Source organism: Chamaea fasciata, unplaced genomic scaffold (genome assembly GCF_029207755.1).
Source record: "Chamaea fasciata isolate MVZ Bird 193981 ecotype frontalis unplaced genomic scaffold, bChaFas1.0.hap1 SCAF_9, whole genome shotgun sequence".
Lineage (NCBI taxonomy): Eukaryota > Metazoa > Chordata > Aves > Passeriformes > Sylviidae > Chamaea > Chamaea fasciata.
In genome coordinates, this window is record NW_027094094.1 from 28,290,073 (window position 1) to 28,309,461 (window position 19,389).

Below are 19,389 nucleotides of genomic sequence, written 5' to 3' on the forward strand. Positions count from 1 at the left end.
TATAGCCTTGTTATATTTCCAGTAAGCACTGCTTCCCTCACATAAATACAGAATTAGTGATCTTTGTAAAGTTGTTTTACAATTAGAGCCAAGCAATGGTACAAAACCTTACCACCACAGAAAACACACAGAAGTATAAAAGAGGATCCCATTTGCAATACCTATTGTGATTTCTTCTGCCTTTAATATCCATTCTAAAACAATAAACTTGCCACTGACTTTGTGGGGTTCACCTAGGTTAGCATTCAAACAAAGAAAGGAGCAAGAAGCAGTATTTCAGTTACACACAGACTTTGGGCCTGTTTTCTAAACATAAAAAGGTTTGTATCTCTTATTCCTTAGAGTCAAGCCATGTCATTTACCTTAAAAGTTGACTCAGGTTCTTGTGGTTCTGGACTCGATGGCACTGAGAATGTGATGTCCTGGAGTGACACATTTTCATCATTCTAACGGTGGACAAAAACAAGAATACAACTTTAAATTACCTGTTGAAACAGCAAGTTTCCTTTTTCCCCCACTTGGGAAAGCCTCCCTTGCTGCAGCCTGTGTACAATGCCCAAGTAAGGGCCATGCTACACACACTTATATTTAATTTCTGTAACTTGATAGTACTTTACACATCTCACAGGTTTTTGGTGCTGTTCTGGTTTGGTTGTTTTGGTTTTTGATTTTTTTTTTGTCTGTTTCTTGGACATTTATATAAACAGACTGTTAATTTTGAGAACAGTCAAGTTTACACTGTCCAGCACTCAGCTGTATTCAGTTCACAAGTAGCTGCTTGTCCCTTCCAGGCCCAAGGCCAGCAGGTGAAAGACTGATGAAGCAGCAGCTTACACTCCACGTTATGGACAAGTTCTAGCAGAGTGCTTTGAAATAATTTGCAAAGTAATACCATAAAAACACAAATGTTGTTTAGTTCAAAGTATTTCTAAAATGCTAGAGGATAAGTGCAGCAATTAGAATCCTAGAATTACTTACAGTTTAACAAATTATTTTCTGCATATTTATACTGTATTTTATATTTATCTTGTATTCCCCAATTAACAAATTTCACCACATTTTATTTTAAGCAATGATTCAAACAAATATACTCAGAAGTGAAGCTACAGATGGTCACAGTTACAACTGTGAAAGAGTCATCACGGGAATGGGAAAAAATACAAAACAAGACAAAACTATTTCAAGCAAAAGTATTTTGCATGGCATTTCAAAGCTCTGTACCTCCAGTATACCTTTTACTGCTATTAAAATGCAGGGAAGTGGAACAATAAGAGACTCAACAACAGCAGATTAAGACCTAATTGCAAAGAAGGTTAGTATGTCACACATTCCCTGGTGATTTAAATCAGTTCTCCAGGCCTGTGCTAACACCTGACTCAATCACCAGCAAAGCAGGGACAAAGGTCATCTGCAGCAATTCCCTCACCACTGTCATAATTATCTCAGTACACATGCAGAGAACACAGCACAACTGGAAAATACTTCTAACACTATCAGTAGGAACTCAAGCCCCATTTGAACACATCCTAGGATTAATTTATGAAATCTCTCTTGTGCTGTTTGCTTCTTGCTCATTATATTGCTAAAATGAAACAGGATATCAGCAAAATAGAGCCATCCTTGTACAAAAAAGAAGTAATTAGAATTATCAAAAAGATGATAGAATTAGCTAAGAAAAATGCACCCGGCTATATGCATATGCTATTTTGGGTAAGCTAGAAATAATACTAGATATCATCAAATTTGGAAACTTGGAGAGCACACATGCTTTAAATCTTTTGGTAAAGATACAATGAACTTTATAAAGGTATCACTACACATTGCACATCACACTACAACAGGCAATATATAAAACTGCTACCTCTAACATTTTTACAGCAGCAGAATACATTATTTATTTTGGTATAATCATTTATGCAGAGCAGTGGCAACTAAATTTTTACCAAGGTCTAGGTTTTGATTCCCAACTCCAAGCTTTATTCAGTACAAATCACTCCTGTGAACAGACTCCTTTGCTAATGGCATTTCTCTAATGATGCAAGCTGAAGGTGTGCTAAGTGGCCATCAAGCAGAGGGTGCTGTTCCCCTGCTGCCTGCTTGGCATTCTGAGTGCAGTTTCATCCAGGCCATGTCAATGTCGCTGCTCACTGGCAAACACTGTCACAGCAACAGTCTGACAGTTAAACAACGGCTTAAACATAAAATTTGCCAATTTGATTTGTTCATCTCTTTTGGTTCTGTTTCTTTCAAGCACAATTAAGTCACTGAGGTGAACTATTTTATGGCTAGTAAAAAATAATAATTGTAGGGGCAATTTATACAACTTAATGCATGACACAAAAACATCTTTTTATTTCGTTTATCTGTCTCTTTCTCAACTTTAGGCTTTTCATAAACAAAGATGAACCTCTCTTGTGGATCTCACCACATGCAAAAAGAAAAGGACACAATGAATATGTATTTCAAAGGTACATAGGTGACTTACTGATCTAAAGCCTCTGCAAAATCTACTGATGCATTTAACAACTTTGCACTACATGGTTCACATTTTCATTCACATCTCTTCATACAAATGGGCCATACCTGAATAAGCTACAGTGAAGATCTGTGCTTGAAAAATAGAATCCATTTCCATTTACAAAAGGTAAGTTGAAATGAAATGTTTTTTAAAAAAACTGCCTCCCACAGAAAAAAGAGCTTCACACATCTCACAGCTCTGTGAACTACTTCATGTTTCAGTCCTCCCTACAAGAGCAGCAAGTGCTGATCTGAGGTAAGGCAGGGTGGTTGCAAGCCATTGCTGGGTTACTACAGAGGATGGTCAATCCTTGCCAAGATCAAAGGCTCCAGGGCAACAGAAACAGAACAACCTTATTTAAAAGGGTATTAACGCATTAGCCTCCACCCAGAGCAGCAAGTTTATGAAATTAATTGAGGAGGAGGAAGAAACTGTTAAGATCAGAAGAAAACTTATTCCTTAATAAGCATGCAAATGAAGTACCTTAGTCAATGTTTAAGAAGCATTAACATTTATATGTCAATTATTACCAGCATTAGACTTCCAAAACATTTTCTTCTTACAACACAAAAGTTAGCACTCCAGTTAAGCATTAAAGAGAGAATGGTCTCCAGCAGTACAGCTGTCTGTAAATATGGCTGCATTTAGTACAAGAACAAGCTCATTCTTCACTCCATATAGGTTAGTATAACATTACTGAGAAGCCAGAGAAGGTTATACTCAGTGCTGTGAAAATTTTCTGAACTCTGTATGAGAGAGACTCCTGTTGCTGATTTCACTGTGTGAAGGCACAGGAAGATGGCAGTGTGTGAGGAGTAATCAGCCAGCACCTGTACTGCTGCCACTGTTCTCCTGGTCACACAGAGCTCAGCCAAGGCTCTGTTACTCAAATAACTATTTATTTTTCCAAGCTGAACTGGGAATGCAGCACCAGCCCCACGTTGCTGCAGCTATGTTGCTAGCAATACTCCAGCTAATTTATATCCAGTTGTGTGAGCTCCAGTCACAGCAATGAATCCAGCACAGCACATTAAGTCTCCCCAGGAATCTGCTAGGTATACATTCATTACGTGCTGTGCTCTACACTAAGTCACACTACAGCTGATTAGATAATTGAATAAAACTGAATTTAATTACTAACACTTCCTATTTTACTGTAACTGTTCCTCTGAGACCTCATGCCTGAGTCCTGACTATAACTCTACTTCTACCTATCCAAATGAAATATTATTGCTGAATGTCACAACTGGAGAAAGGCAACACAAATGTGTAATATTGGTAGAGAAGAACTTCTGCTTCTATAATAAAACTGGAGCTTGAAAGCAATTGGCTTTGTACCTTAATTTTTTAAATTTTGCAAGAAGCTTCCAGTGATCCAGTCCTAGCTCAGAGTTCAGAATTCTAAGTTCAACTAATTGTTTTCAAAACTATACTCCTGTTCAAGAAGTAAAAAAGAATTGTGGTATTCTAACTCATTCCTGTCAGCATGAGGCTCAATGTTTACAGTAAAGGCTTAACACTTTAATGTAATGAAAAAGTATTTCATACAAGTTTTGTCCTAATTGTTTAGCAAATTAAGGTATCAAATGTCTGAAGTTTCCCCCTCTGTAGCAGGCTAATTTACTTTTACATTACTATTTATGCTCGTTGATTAAAAGAGTGGATAATACACAGGAGAGTAGAATAAATATTCAGAAATCCAGTGATGAGTTTTGGAACTGGTGAGTCAAAACAGGGTTGGATTAGGTCACGAAAATACAGCCAAGTACACCCGACAAAGTTTGAGGGGATGAATAATACCTGTTATTACTAAACTCACTGTTAGAGGGAGGAAGGATCAGGCATTTGTCAAGACAAGGAGCAAATTTTGAAAAATGGGCATATTAAGAGGAACTGCTTCATTCTGTGCATTTAAGTTCTTTTCAAAAAGTTAATCTGAGCTACTTGAGGCAAGGTTTTTATTCTGCAACCTGGCTATTATAAACTAGATCAAGATTTTACACGATACTCTGCAGGGCCACACACCACTCGGCTATAACGTGCAAGCCTTTACACCATGAACCACACACACTGATCATCCATCAAGTTGCCAAATTGTCCTTGTGTTAAAAGCATTAAACGCCCTAGATAAAGGTTCCCCTGCCACCTCTGTATTAAAGCCTGGGGCTGTTGGGGGGGCACAGTTTATGCAGCCCACCACTCAGACATCAGGTTCTAGGAACACACCTTCCCCTTCTGACCCTGTATTATTTTGCTACAATTGTTTTTCCCCTGACAAAATCAGGAACACATCTCAGCACAGGAAGCAAATGCTCACATTTCTAAAAGGAATAATCACACTCTTGAATTAGCCTCAAGGTTGATTTGCTTTTTGTTTCGTTGTGTTTTGTTTTAGTGCCTTACTTTTAAGGCACAAAGTTATTTTCATTACATTATCCTATTAGAAAAGAGCAGCAATGAATCTGGTATTAAGACAACATCACACAAACACTTTTCAATGCTAATCTGTATATGTCTCCAAAGAAAGCCTCATGGAGTGTTCTTTATTATGGTAACAAAGGAATTTCTGTAGCTGAAATGCCATACTTCTGCTGAGTCATTTAGCAGTTTACCAACTCCCACAACTTGCCAAGTTTTGAGGTGCATTGAAAAAGCTCCTTAAAAGCTTATGCCAGTTTCTTAACATAGGAAGGTTAAGTTTCAACACTTACAATAGAGATGACCCAGTAAGAATTGCTAAGCTTCTTGTCAAAATACACAGAAAAGATTAAAAGAATGAGGAAAACAAAGCCTTAAGAAAAAGCTATTAGCACTGACTTGCTGAACACAAGTTTGACCAATGGGATCAATTTTAATATCTTCTAATTTTTTTTAACTCCCAGCTTTTCTGAATCTTATTGGATAAAAGCTGCTTTTCACATCCACTGATTTTCTTTTTTTGATTTGATGTTTCCTCAGAGAAGTAAAATTTAATATTGAATAAACATGAAAAATGTTATTATTTAGCATGTTTTGTAGTCAGTGAAGTGCTGACAAGTCAGAAAAGGTAGTGCTGGAAATAGCAAGCAGAGGTATAGTCACTTTCTGGAACTCTGTAATTCAATGTATAAATGAAACGCCAATATCCTAATAAGGCCAAACAGAATGCAAACCCATCTAGGCCCAGTCCCCAGATTATCTTACTGCTTTGTTCCCTGTGGACAGCTGACCTGGTGCAGCAGCCTCTTGAGCCTGAGGAGCTGGGTTTTGACGGCGGTGCAGTCCTGCACCATGTGCCTCAGGGTCATCTCGTCCAGCATCACCGTGTTCTCGGCCAGCGCCCGCGGCGCCGCCAAACTGCTGCCCGCCCTGCAGCTCTCCAGGGCACCCACTGCAGCCTCCAGGTAGTTTGAACCCCTAAAAAAAACACCCAAAGCAGAAAAACTGAGATGACAAACAAATTGGGGAGCATTTGGTAAAAAAGAAGGTGTTATGCAACGTGGGCTATACTTGCATGCTGTGGCACACAGCAGAAATAAATGAATAAATCAGAATATGTCAATGTTATTTCACTTAAATACAGAGTTTTCCTTCCTACTCATAGACCTCTCTCAGACTATGAAGCACAGTACCCTAAAACCAGCTGGTTCAGCAGAATATTTATAAACTGTCATTCAACCCTTTAAGGACATTAAGGTTACATTTACTTTACTAACAAATTAAACTGCAAAAAGCTGCCCAAACTTACAAAATGCAAGTAGTAAGACATTGCAATGGTTTTCCATGGAACACACAAAGTATTTTAATCAACATGTATAATAGTGTATCAACACGAGCAACAAGTACTTGGAAGGAAAACAGAAGCCTAAGTTTTGAAAAGAAATTGTTATAACCCTCAGTGGTGCTTCCACTCAGACACACAACTATTCTGAAAATGTTGTACTTGGTACTTAGTGCCACTTGAGACCCCTAAGTGCCAAAAAGGAACTGCTCCCTGGCGCTTTAAATGTTTGTGAGGATATAGGAAAGTGCTTTACCTGTTCAAATCATTTTTACCATGGATATAATGGTCAGTATGGCCAAGATGATAGTGCTCCTGTGTATTCCATCGCTGCTGTGGTGCCCTTTTCCAGAATCCCTCTTGATGTTGTCTTGCATTTCTGTCTTGTCTGTCATAGCGGCTCATATTTTCACATTCCTCTACAGAGAGCATAATGTTAAAAAAAACTTGTAAGACTTGTTCCCAGGACCTTGCAAATAAAATATTAACTATGTGCTGGTACAACAGATGTCTGTGGGGTTTGTTTTGTTTTCTTTAACTGATCCAGAACAGTATGCATTTTAGAAGTGTCAAGCAGACTGCTTGACAATGTCACATTTTTATTAAAATATAAACTTCTTACAAGAACAAGAGCAACCTGTAGCAGAAACTAAAGAATCCAGTTTAAATGGAAAAGCATTTTTTTCCAGTTTAAATGGAAAATCATTTGGAGGAGATAGAGATTATGGAATAAAAGAAATTTAAAAGTAACAATTTCCTGTCTTTCTAACCGATGGTGTATCCCCAGGCCTTTAACAAGTTCTAACAACACAAACACAGAGAGACAACACTGGAAAAAAAGGCCAGTATTGCACTGCAAAAGAAAACAGTTTCCTTACTTAAAACACAGATATACCTCCTCCTATTCACCTTGTTCCATTTTCAGATTCAGGGACATTTAATCTGTATTTACCTGGACAACCAGCATGATTTAAAACAAGGAAACCAACTAATCTTTTCAAAACACCAACTTCTGCAAAGCCGCAGGAATTCCACAAACGTCTTAAGGGAACAAACGCTAAATTTGGCAACAGCCCGGAAACGACTGAGAGAAAGCCAAAACAACTTCTACCCAGGCGCTCAGACCCGGCAAAAACACTCCTGAACTGCTGTTCTGCCACCACACTTGGTCCTTCACTTACCCACGGAGTTTTCCCTCACATTGTCACTGTTTTCCAGGGGCAGGAGCACGCAGGGGAGCGGTGTTTGCCCGCTGCCCCGCAGCGCGCAAGGCTCCGGGACAGGCCCTCCTCCCTCCCTGCTGGCTTCCCAGCCCAGCGTCACCCCGTGATTTACTCTGCCTCCTCACTCCCTGCATGCTTCTGCAGCTACAGCTGTTGCTATAAATAGTGGCCAAGCGGCATCCCAGGCTCCAAAGTGAAACCAGGAGAGTTTCTCAGGACCTGGAAAGTCTTTAGAGGCTGACGTCAGTGAAGTCGCACGTAACTATGGAAAAAGTGTTGGCAAAAAGTGCTGTTAAACATTACTAGAACAAGCACTCATACCTACAATTCAGTTTTTATCACCTAGCAAATAACCAAAAAATTGTATAATAAAATAAACTTATTCACCTTAATTAACTGCAGATTTATTTTTCCTTTAGCAACATCTTTCTACAGCTCGTAACACGTGAAAATTAACAACAAAATAAGCCCTCAGTAAGTTTACAAGTAATTATGATTTTCAGCTTTGGAAAAGTAAATATTGAGACACTGAGGAAAGACAGCTGGAGATTAACCAAGGAGAAGTTTTGCTTTTTCAGGTGGTCATGTTTACATAAGGGAAAACCTGGAGGAGGCTTTTGAATTCTTCTTTTCAGATCCTCCCTGCTGAAAATACAGAATTTTCAAGCTAAGAAGCAGATAGCCAGTTTATGCCAGATTAATTTTATAAGGAAACCCAACCTCTAAAAAAACATCAAAAGTAGCAGTAATTAGCTTTTAACGTTTTTGTGGCAAACATTCACCTTGAAAAACATGCCCTTCTAGCAGTTTTTAAATTAAAAATTTGTAATGGAATTACTGATGCAAATGCAGTGCATGTTTCATGAAAACAAGGAAACTTAGGAGAAACTGATCTACCCTTTAAAATTGTTTCTTAATTTTTCCCCAACAGAATTAAATTATCCCTACTGAAAGAATAGGCCTTAGGCCTGCATTGTTACCCATTCTGGAAAATTAACAAGGTTGCACTTTTATTCAAGGCAGTACACTTCTATATTCAGAATTTTTCAAATGTAAGAGTTGTTACTTGGGAAAACAGAAATATCTCCCACCCTGTATTTCACAAAAGAAAGAATTGTTATTTTTTTAAAAAAACACGCCAATTTGAAGAGTGCATTGACCTACTAAGAGCCAGAAGAAAGCAACTCAAAAGTCTCTTAAGGCCATGAAGCTTCACAGTGAGGTCGCTTGGCTGCCTTACTTACCTTTGTCACGAGGTGGGTCCTCGGGCAGGTCCACATCAAGCATGAGATCATCATCTTCAAGATCACATGAATCAAGATTATTCAAGATATCCTGCAAGAAAGGAAAAGTGAGATACAGCTGGTTCCACCATACTTTACTTACCCTACGGTCACAAAAGGCTTTGTCACACTTTTACTCTGCACACATCCAATGTTACCAGCAGCCTCCTCTCCTCTGCGGTGAAGATCAGCCTTATTTGAGACCATCTATACAAACAAGGATCATCACAACTCTGCTGGTAACAGTGCTAGATGAAACAAAGATGGATTAAAACATTTTTCTGCCTGATGCCTATGGAATACTCCAAAGACTTTTTATTAATTAATATCCTGCCTTCTCTGCAGCTGGATGCATTTTGAAATTCAACTACTTTGTTTACTAGGAATTCAAAAACGGCTTTGTGAAGAGACAACGTTAAATCCCCTTATTTCAGCTCTCATATTATCATGAAATCATACAAAGAAGTGAGGGAAAGCAATGTTATCTTGACGTTTTGGGACAACAAGGCTTCAAACATGCTATTATGAGCACCAAACTCTGCTTCTTTTTGCCTTTCAGATTGTGGCTCATTTAAAGCTGCTCCTAAAGGGACGAACAAACCATCACATTGCATGGGTATGCTAATGGCACGAGAAAAATGCTATGAAGTGTTGGTGCTAAATGAATTATGCTTATTAAATATAGTCAGGTATATTAAAGGACTGCAATGAGGGCAAGCCCAGGCAGTGTTTAAAAGACAGAGACTGACCCCTCTTGCTTTAAGAACACCAGGAGGAGGAGAAACTGGGGAGGTCAAGGCTGTGGAACAGCCAGCTCACGGCACAGTCAGACCCTGCCGGCACTGCTGGACAAACACAGCAGCCTGGGCACAGAACCCAGACACCCTTTCACTCCATTACTCCAAGAAAGCTAAACTTATTAACACCAAGTGGCTATCACACAAAGCAGGCCTGAGGGAACTCCTATGGATATCCAGCTCCAACTCCTGGGTTCCCAGTAAAAGTCATGCCTTTAAGGACGGCCTGAGACCAGACTCAGGCATTTCACACTGGCCTCTTTCCTAACAGCAGAAGCACAGATTTTTCTTAGGTTTATCAGCTACCCCTAAAGGTGACGCCTGGCACCAATATTGAATAATTTACCATGTATTTAGTCAAATAAATGTTTTATAATTCTTTCCCATAATAACACGATCATTAAATACTTAAGTGGATACTGGCTATGAACACACTGCACAACAATATTCCCTTGCAAAGCCACCCCTTTACTGGCTATCATTTGTTAGCTTTGCTTTGTCACAGATGCACAGGTGAAAAGGAAGAACAATAACAGGCATTTGTCTGAAATGTTGCTCCAGCTGTTCTTCAGCAGCCTTCCTACAGCACTCACAAAGCACTACTGTATTTTGTTATAAATGGTGACAAGAGCTAAGTATATTTTAAGATTTTTGGAGGGGGGTTGGGTTGTGACATAGAACATTAAGCATTTCACATTTCTGCAGGGCAAGTTATTTAGTGAGGAAGAGTGTGAGATGAAAATAGTTAATATGCACTTTATAAAACATGAGCAATATAAAGGAAAGATGGAATACTTGAGACAAAACCACCTGTTATTGTCGTATCTCGAAGTCCTACCTGAACTGCTTTGTCAACAAATAACATTCTATGCATTGACAGGAAGAACAGGAAAATCTACACAGCAAGGCACTGGGAATAATAATGAATCCAACTATGGAAAAGCTTCACAAAAAAATGGAAGCCATTTAAAGGAAACATAGATTTAATATTTGGGACCACAAAATGCCTGCATATTTTTGCTACTTTGGCTTCCATTTATTTACATTTTTCCAGGAACAAGGAGTTTTTAAACCAATGCATATTTTTTTCAAACAAGTCTGCAAAATACAGGCACGCTTGAGAAGCAGTTTCAGTTTGCAAGTTGATAAATTATTTCTCTGCCATGCTTTCATCTTCCAAATTAGTGTGAACAAGCATTATTTTCTTCTACTGGAAGAACTTTAATGAGCATGACAAATAAAATAGAAACAGTGGCCACAAACACAAAAGAAAGTGGAAAAGCTTTGCAACTGCTGTGCAAATGCATTTAAAAATGCACAATATAAAAACACAATATGCCGGAATGTTTACCAATAAGCCTAGATAAGCCACCTTACTATCTTTGAATCAGAACTTGGGAAGACTAATGGTGTCACAGAAGGTCAGTATTTGAGATTCCAGACATACTTTCCTGTCAACAGCACATTTCATTATGCTTCCCTAATTACACATTCTTCACCACACTGAGGAAAGGAAACTCCATGCTACAAAAAAAACCCTCCACAACTGCAAATACCAAGACTTTGTAATCACTGGGCCGTGTGTGAATGCACTTTGAGCATTTCTGCCTGCGAACTTCTTGAGAAACACAATATCCAAAGAGTTGTCAGCAATGTCATCCTGAAATAGCCATAAGATAAAGTACAAGCTTCATCAGTACATTAGTGTGTTAAAGAAAAAAAAAATAGATACTTCCATTGTTGTTCTTTCTACTGCATAAGGAACTGCAGGTAATTACATGGCAATAACACAGTTAATAATGTGAGCTTTACAGCAATTAGCATCATGAAGTGATTCAGGGCAATGAGCTCAAACAGAAAAGGAAATAAAAAAATTCTTTCAAAGTGCATCAGCTCCAAGCCTACAGAACATTACATGTTTCAGCAATTATTACAAGTTACAGAAAAGGAAGAATCCCATTCTATTTGTATAGGTGAAAAGAGTAATGTATATTAAAAGCAGTATGATTTCCACAAGGCTGATTCAGCACTAGATTTTCAAGCTGGTACAACTTAGGAAGAGACTGAGTTTGGGACTGTGAAATCTCAGGTACAGCTACAGTGCTGTCCCCAATCTCTCCCTCCACAAAGCTTTTCCACTGGAGACAGGCAATGGTGCTCTGCTGCCTTCCTGCAACAGAACAGGGAAAGCATGAGCTGAGACAGATGATCTGTGAGTCCTGCTGTAAGAACTGAGTAACTCGAGCACCCCAGCAACAGAGAACCCCCATAACTGCATAAGGAGAAGGGAAAAGGCTCAAAGGGCAAGGCACACCACATGTGTCAAACCACTTTCAGCTAGTTCACGTCAATGTTCTGTAAATCCTTTCTGGAGTGACTGTCCTCAGATGCTGTGTTTTACCACAGGTTCAGCAAGCACACATCAACAGCTCACCCACAACAGTTTGGGATTTAACCCAATTCGTTGGAGGCATGGAGCCCAGCACCTCTTCCTGGAGAGGTATAACAACATTAAGACTACTGCTTTGAAGACTGGGGAACTCTGTGCAGAAGAACTGCTTTTGCTGAAGCAACACTTCAAATTTCATTTCACCATCATGAACTGGAATGCAAAATATTCTTTTTGAAAACTTCATTTTCCAAAAATTCCTCATACAACATGCATCATAAGCTTTTTCTTAAACTCAAGAGCACTATTTTTCTGTCCACTAACCAATCTGAGTTCAATTTAGCTTAACAGCTTACAGTATTGTAAGGTTATAATGCAAGCAAAGTAAAGCATAAAGTGCCCAAAATAGAAGACAGATAGATATTTGCATTATCCCCGTACTAAACCTAAAAATGTTGACCCGTGGAAGTTTATAACACAAAGTATATCACAGTGGAATTAAAAAAAAAAAAAGACAGGCACTGAGGCTAGTGCAGAAATGCAAAGCCCTCAACTAATTTCAGAGAGCATTACCAGAATTGAGAAGAGTCTGAGCACAAAGTACCAATGTCAAGTTAGGATATTTCGCAGGAAAAGCAATTGCCTTGAGGGAGTGATGAACTGGTGGTGAGTATTAGGAACAACATTTTGTTTCCATAACTCACAATCTCAGAGCTCATTTGCTTGTTCCACCTTTAGGAAGCAGACAGTTAAAGAAAATAACTAATTGTTTTTATTACTGATTTATTGACTTAGGTCTTGCTTTTGATGAGGATGAAAAGAGACCATAGTAGAAGGTAAGCGTGAGTAAAGAGAGAGAACTGCAGGAGAATCTGGCCAAAAAAACTCAAGCGAAGTATTCGAGAGTAGCACAGAAACTAACAAACCATCATTTCAAGGTGCTTGACAAATGAAAAAAAGGAAGTGGCTTTTAAAGAAAAACACAAAACAGTCTGGGTAAATCAGTCATCTGAAGGGCAGCTAAAGGATAACCGCCAACGTCAAACACAAGTCAAGGCTGACAGAAGAAAAGAGGGAAATCTCCAGGGTCTTTTTCAATGCTATTTTCAGCATTTGACAGCATCCAAGACAGAGATAAATAAAGAAATAGGAAGTCTCCAAAACGGCAATGTTATACAGCAACTAAACAGAACGCTTAAGTGAAGGCAGAAAACACAGACAGAGGAAAAGCACATACTGTACCATAGGGCTGAAGAGAAAAGCCCATTGTAAATGAAGTCCTTAAAACTGAGAAAACCACCCCGGGAAGAGGTGGGATAGAACTCTGCAGGTTACCAAAGACAGGACAGGAAAGGAGGACACTGTACAAGTCACACTAAAGATAATTAGGCCATGCAGCCAAACAAGTATTTTGTGATTTTGCTCATGCTCCATAACTGAAGGTTGCTGTGACAACACAGAAACAAGAACTTGGTTTGGAAAAACCAAAACATTTTTGGTTTAACTGTTAAGTAGAACGGTCTTAAACATTTACTGTTCTTGACAACATATTTATAGAGGCATTGTATGCTCTACCTAAGTTTACTGAAGGTATAGAGGAATTTATTATTAGCTTAAGTTACTACATGCTGTATCTAAAGCATCTATACTTGCTGGGTTTTTATTATTTTAAAATATAAAATCAGCTGTCAGACTGTGTAAAAAATCTGAAATTCAACAACAGAATGAAAGAAGAGAAAGAAGAAAACCAGAAACATCAGCCATTCTGTTGAGATTTCACCAATTCATAAGCAACAACACTTTCAAACACAGGGCCCAAGCTACACCCACTGCCACAAGCAGCATTCCTTGACTGCCATCTAGCCTCCAGCAACGAGGAAAGCTGAAAGAGGGAGGCATTGTAACCATCTTTCTATAGAATTCCAGCAAAATTTAAGAAGATTTTCTATTTGGGTTTTTTTTCTTTTTAATACGCTGGTGTTTTGAAATAGAGAGTTTCCTGTTTACTTTTAAGCACCATCACAGAAAGCAGGCGGCAGTGAGCATAAACAGTGACAGAGGAAGAGCAGGGGAGGAGGAAAAGCAGTTCTTCCTACTCACTGCTTCCAGTCTGTTTGCACAAAAAGCCTACCAATACCAGAGGTTCAGCATTGCTCTTACAGTTTATCTAACCAACAATGGAGCATTTTACCCTATTAAGCAATGTGTAATTCCTATGGCTACTTTTAACAGGCAGAAATGATTGTGAATGATTCTCACTCCACTGACTTGCACTTGTATCAAATGTACAATGCTTGGTTTAAGGAAAACATAGATGCTTCAAATAATTCCCAGCTGAGAAAGGAACCAAACAACCTCAGAGGAACAGCACGGGCATGGCTGTATCAGGAGCTCAGTTGTTTCCTCTGTGCAAGAGTTTAAATTCTACCCTAGTGAGACTTTTGGAGTAACCTAAATATGACATGTTACACAGCATTAATGTGTTCTATTCTTACACAGCCAGCTTAATATACTTCTAATTAAAACCAAAACAATCCTCAAATACCTCCAAACTACTTTGGGGTGATTCTATTTTGACCAATCTCTCCATGAGCAGCTAACAGCACGCTAAACAACCCTTACTGCACTACTGTAAAAGTGTATTAATGCCACATTACCCTGATACACTTCCACAGCATGAGCCAGGAGCACAAAAGCTCAGAAGCAGCTCACACGTGGATATGCAGTTACCAACTCATCCAGAAAATGTCCCTTACGAGCCTCGCAAATGAACCAAGTGATCCCTTCTACCAGTGTTTGCTCTCATATTTCACACACCAACACCGCAGCTGCCATGCCCTCTCCCTCTCTCCACAACACAAATCCAAAGGTGTAATTAATGGATGCCACGAACAGAACACATAAGTACAAGTGAAGTTGCCTTCCTTGGTTTTTCCAGCCAAAACAGCATGAGAAGATTCACTGTGCCCGTTCTGAAGGAAGCAGCTCTCAAAGGCATATAAGCTTTCCCATCCCAAAGGAAAAAAGGTAATTTATTATAAAAGGCTGTTCACAGAATGTCATGCCTCTCAGACCAGCATCACAAGAGGTCTCTGAACTGGAATACAGTCATATAACCTCCTAATAATGTTTGACAGCAGGGACACCTACATAACACAGGACAGACAGAAGTGCCATCTCATTAATTCAGTTTCTCACCACCTCCCCTTGCTGTTGGTGAACTCTGAAGCTGAAGACTGGAGCAGAGGTGGGACGGTAGATGGTGGCTATTTTCGCTCTAAAATCAGTCTCTAATCTAATGACGTTTCCTTTCTCTACTATGAGCAGAAAACTGCCTGCCAGCAAATTCCACCAAAGGAATGGCTGAGGAGCTGACAGAACACACTGAAATGAGCTTGTGCTCTTAGTTCTGTATTGACAAGCAACAACACAGACTGAATTTTTCATGGCAGTTGGAGTTTTCTACTAAAAACTTAACAGTGAACACAATGCTCAAGGATACTCTCCCATTACTCCAGTATGTTCATGAATATTATCTGCTCATAATGAAGATTAAAGGCAAAAAGATGACACCGACTTTTGAGGCTTTGAAATCAGAACCAAGCACTCTAGTGGTTTTCCAAACATAAATTTTTAAGCATAGGCTACGTAGAAATTAAGAAGATGAAAAACAAATGCCACAGATTTCTATACCTGTGTTATTGGAAAAATGAAAATTCTGAAGTTGGAACAGTACAATTTAAGTAAACCGGAATAATTTTCCTTGGATTCTGAAACACGACATGAAGATATTGGGACAAGAGAGCCTGGAAATTTGGACATGAATTTAGGAGCTTAAGCAGAGGTTACCAATTACAGCAACTTCCAATGAAAAACAGCTTCCAAGGTTGACACGTGTATCAGACTCCAATCCCAGAATCACTATATATATACACCTGAGCAGGAAGTTTGACCACAGAAATGGCAGCTTCCCAGATAATGTATTTCCAAGAAACTGCTCTGTAACCCAAGTAAAAATTCACACATTGCCATTTTTTAGAATGTGTCAGTCAAAGCTAAAACCTCACAGAAGACTTCCTGTCCTACTGTGATATCTCTTGCCAAGAGATGTATTGGCCTAACCCAAAAGTCAGGCTTTCAGGCCAGTGAGTTATTCAATTTGTCCTACAGGACAGAATGTCGTTGGTGGTGAAGGTAAATAATGAAAATTCTCTGAGCAGAAGCAGCAAACATAACTCCATGCTACCATTCCACATTAGTGATGCTGTGTGCTCTCCCTCCATAAAAGGTGTTCTCCACTATGTTGGGAATGAAGGGAAACGTTGACGGAGGGACAACACAAATGGCTGAGTGTCTGACTCTCTCTGGGTTTGCTTTTAGTCTCAGGACAGTCACAGACACTTTGAACACTGGCACTACAGTCACATGTACGTTGTTCTCTGACACACTGCGGAATCCTGGTATCCCCTCATACCCAGACTACTCCTCCACGGTCCCGTTCTGTCACAACAGTGTCCAGATAAAACTTGGCAGCTTTTAAAGCTTTTAAGCTTTAAAACTTAAAATCTCTGAGGTTTTTACAGGCTTGGTAGGCAGCAAAAAGGCAACAGCTACTTCAAAATCCAAATCACCCCAACATATATAACAAGATTCCTTAAGACTAGAACAATCATACTTCATTAAATAATTATACCACAAGAATAATGTCTTCTCTCTCTTTCCAACCCCACACCGTCACTAGAGTATTGGGCATCTAATAGTGTCATCAGTTCTCACTGCATCATATTCACTAGCAAAAAAAAAAATTAAAAAAACCACAAACAAAATTGGAAGTGTGTATTTATTAATGCCATAATGAATTTCAGTCAAAAAGGCACTGACTGAGGTGAAATGATCCATTGCTTTCAGGCACAGAACAAACTCAGACACTTCCTAAAGAAGCGCTCAACTGAAGTACACAAATTACTTTTAGGAAGCATCATGGGAGCACAAAATGCAATTAATTCTCTTTATTAACTTCACCTTTTGTATTCTAAGAAGGGAGGAAATGCAGCAAGTCAACACTGTTCATTTGAGTACAGCCTGTCAAGAAGTATGTGCTTTTTTAATGCTCTTCTCTGCTTTGAGTAAGATCTTTATTGTTCTTTGCAAGATGAAAAGAAAAAAAAGAACTGAATTTCAACAGGCTTTTAATGTGTCCTTCTTGTAACTAGCTTGCACCTGAAGGACTCCTTTCATGACTACTCTTTTAGAAAGTTATGCCAAGAAAAGAAAAGTTTGTGTTGAGAAAAGATTATACACTTTTTACATTATTTTAAGCTTACTTGCACTTTTATTTTCATTACAGCTGTAACCAAACAGCTGTAATGAAAAAAAAAGTGCAAGATTTTAAAACAAAAAGATTTTTCACAAAATTTAGAAAGCCCAGCTTTCTAAAGAATTAGTTTTAATTTAGCATTAACCCCCTGAAAAGAAAGTTCAGCCAAAGAAAGGAAGATGGGTAGAAGGCAATACAGAGAACACTTAGCTCTAAAGAAATAAATGCATTAGAACTACACACACTGCAAGTCTAAATTCACATTAATAAATCATTCATTTGAGAAATCAGACTGGCAATTTAAACATTACTATAGTCATTTTGAGAAGTGAATTATTTACAAAATGAAGGTAATTAACACTAAATTACTTGTAAATAACTACTGAAAGAAATTAATAACTGAGCTAAACAATTCTATTTTAGCAAGTTCATTTTCTCTAAGTAGAGCATACTTCACCGAGTACTAATGCTTCAGGAACCAGAAAGCATTCTGCCCAGTCTCAAAAACTAATTCAGAACTGCCCTTGCCCAGGTTACAGTCACAAAGGGGAAAAAATATAACAAAGAACAACAACAAAAATCTGGTAAGATTTCAAAAATTGCCTGGAAGAAGAGAAAAATGTAACTATTTTATACTCTGGCTAAAATTCTGGCCATGTGTCAAACTGATTCATTCCAGTGAGATCCAGATTTCATCCCAAGAGCAATTAAATTCTCAGCAAAGCAGTTAAAACCCATCTGTCTCTTCAAGCCAGATTTCAATTATTATTCCATAATCCTATGCCCCTATAATTACACTGATGTTCATCCTGCATATACCCAAAAATACTGCCTTTATTTACTTCAGGAAAAATGAACACAATGCAAAGATTCACATTGCTACTGAAACCTACAGGAAAGAGAGGGTACAGGAATCAATCTGACAGCGCAGGGAACACTCTGAAAGCTTCCTGTCCAAACCTATTGGCCCAAATGAAATTGCTTGAAACGAAACAAAAAAAACGTGAATCACATCACAAGAACTTCTTCTCTTGAGAATACTGCAGAAAGAAGCCAAAATTACTGGAATGTTTCCAGTTTAAAGTTTTACTTCTTGCAGACTTTGAGCACTAGAATACTGTAGCATCTTTAAAAACAAGCAGATACCTCAGAACAATAACAGTAGTACTACCAAGCCTTCTCAATGTAAATAAGGACCTGCACTTGCCAAAAACATTCAAAGTTTCACTCTGAACAAACACACATTAAAGCTTCTGTTTTTCACGTGCCTGCTTAATGTGCTGGAGATGAGGAAACACCTCAAACCCTGCTACAACGAGAGAGGGTAAGCAAAGGAGCCATGAGACTGTTAGAGGTTACATTGCTTACAAGTATGAATTTTGTATTTTCAGACAAAAATTAATTAAAACAAAAATCTAGCAAGACTAAACTACCACCAGGAGCTGTACCTTGCACTGCTGAGCAGCTTTCTGCCATGAAGCAGTAAAGAAACTAGGCACTGCAGTCAGCAAGTAAGGTCCAGGACAAGAGCAAACAGCACAGCTAAAACCAAGTGAGAGCACCTATAGATCAATACTGCCCTTCCTGCTAATTTACAGAGCCACCAACTGCTATGCTAAGCATCAGTCTGCTCTCACAGAACTGAACTTGGTGCTCAGCTGGTGAAAAGACTATAAAGAGCACCAACAAAATCAGTGCTCAGAAATTGGAAAGGAGTTTCGCACTTAGAAAGTTATCCAAGTGATTTGTTGACTTTGAAAGTGGAACAACAGGGATAGTGGAATTAATTATTTTCTGTTTTGCAATTAGCCAATAAAAATACTTTCACCCTCACAAAAGCCCCACACATTTCCTACCAATCTCTAAGTCCCCCCCATGACATTAAGTCTGTATGATTCTTAAACCTCCAGCACTGGATTACACATTTTCTCCATCGCTGTTCACTCAGCAAAGAACAGAAGGACTGTACTAAAAGAGGCCAAATTAATTTTATTCTTCGTCCCCATGTCTTGAAAACCAAGATGTACTGAGAACAGCAAAGATATTGGCTTTTCTGCTCCCCAAAAAGGAACAAGGAGCTTCAGAGGCCAGCAAGTTCCTGC

General features: G+C 38.8%; 1 protein-coding gene across 7 annotated transcripts in view; it reads right to left on the reverse strand.

Annotated features, from left to right (window-relative positions):
- CCSER2 (coiled-coil serine rich protein 2) overlaps positions 1-19,389 on the reverse strand; it is a 141,632-nt gene that overhangs the window by 23,919 nt on the left and 98,324 nt on the right. For all 7 annotated transcript variants that reach the window (XM_066191633.1, XM_066191636.1, XM_066191632.1 and 4 more), the window contains 4 exons: positions 8,746-8,836; positions 6,535-6,697; positions 5,728-5,914; positions 363-446 (listed from right to left, as the gene is read on the reverse strand). In XM_066191633.1, coding sequence (XP_066047730.1) covers positions 363-446; positions 5,728-5,914; positions 6,535-6,697; positions 8,746-8,836 — 525 coding nt within the window. The remainder of the gene's footprint in view (positions 1-362; positions 447-5,727; positions 5,915-6,534; positions 6,698-8,745; positions 8,837-19,389) is intronic.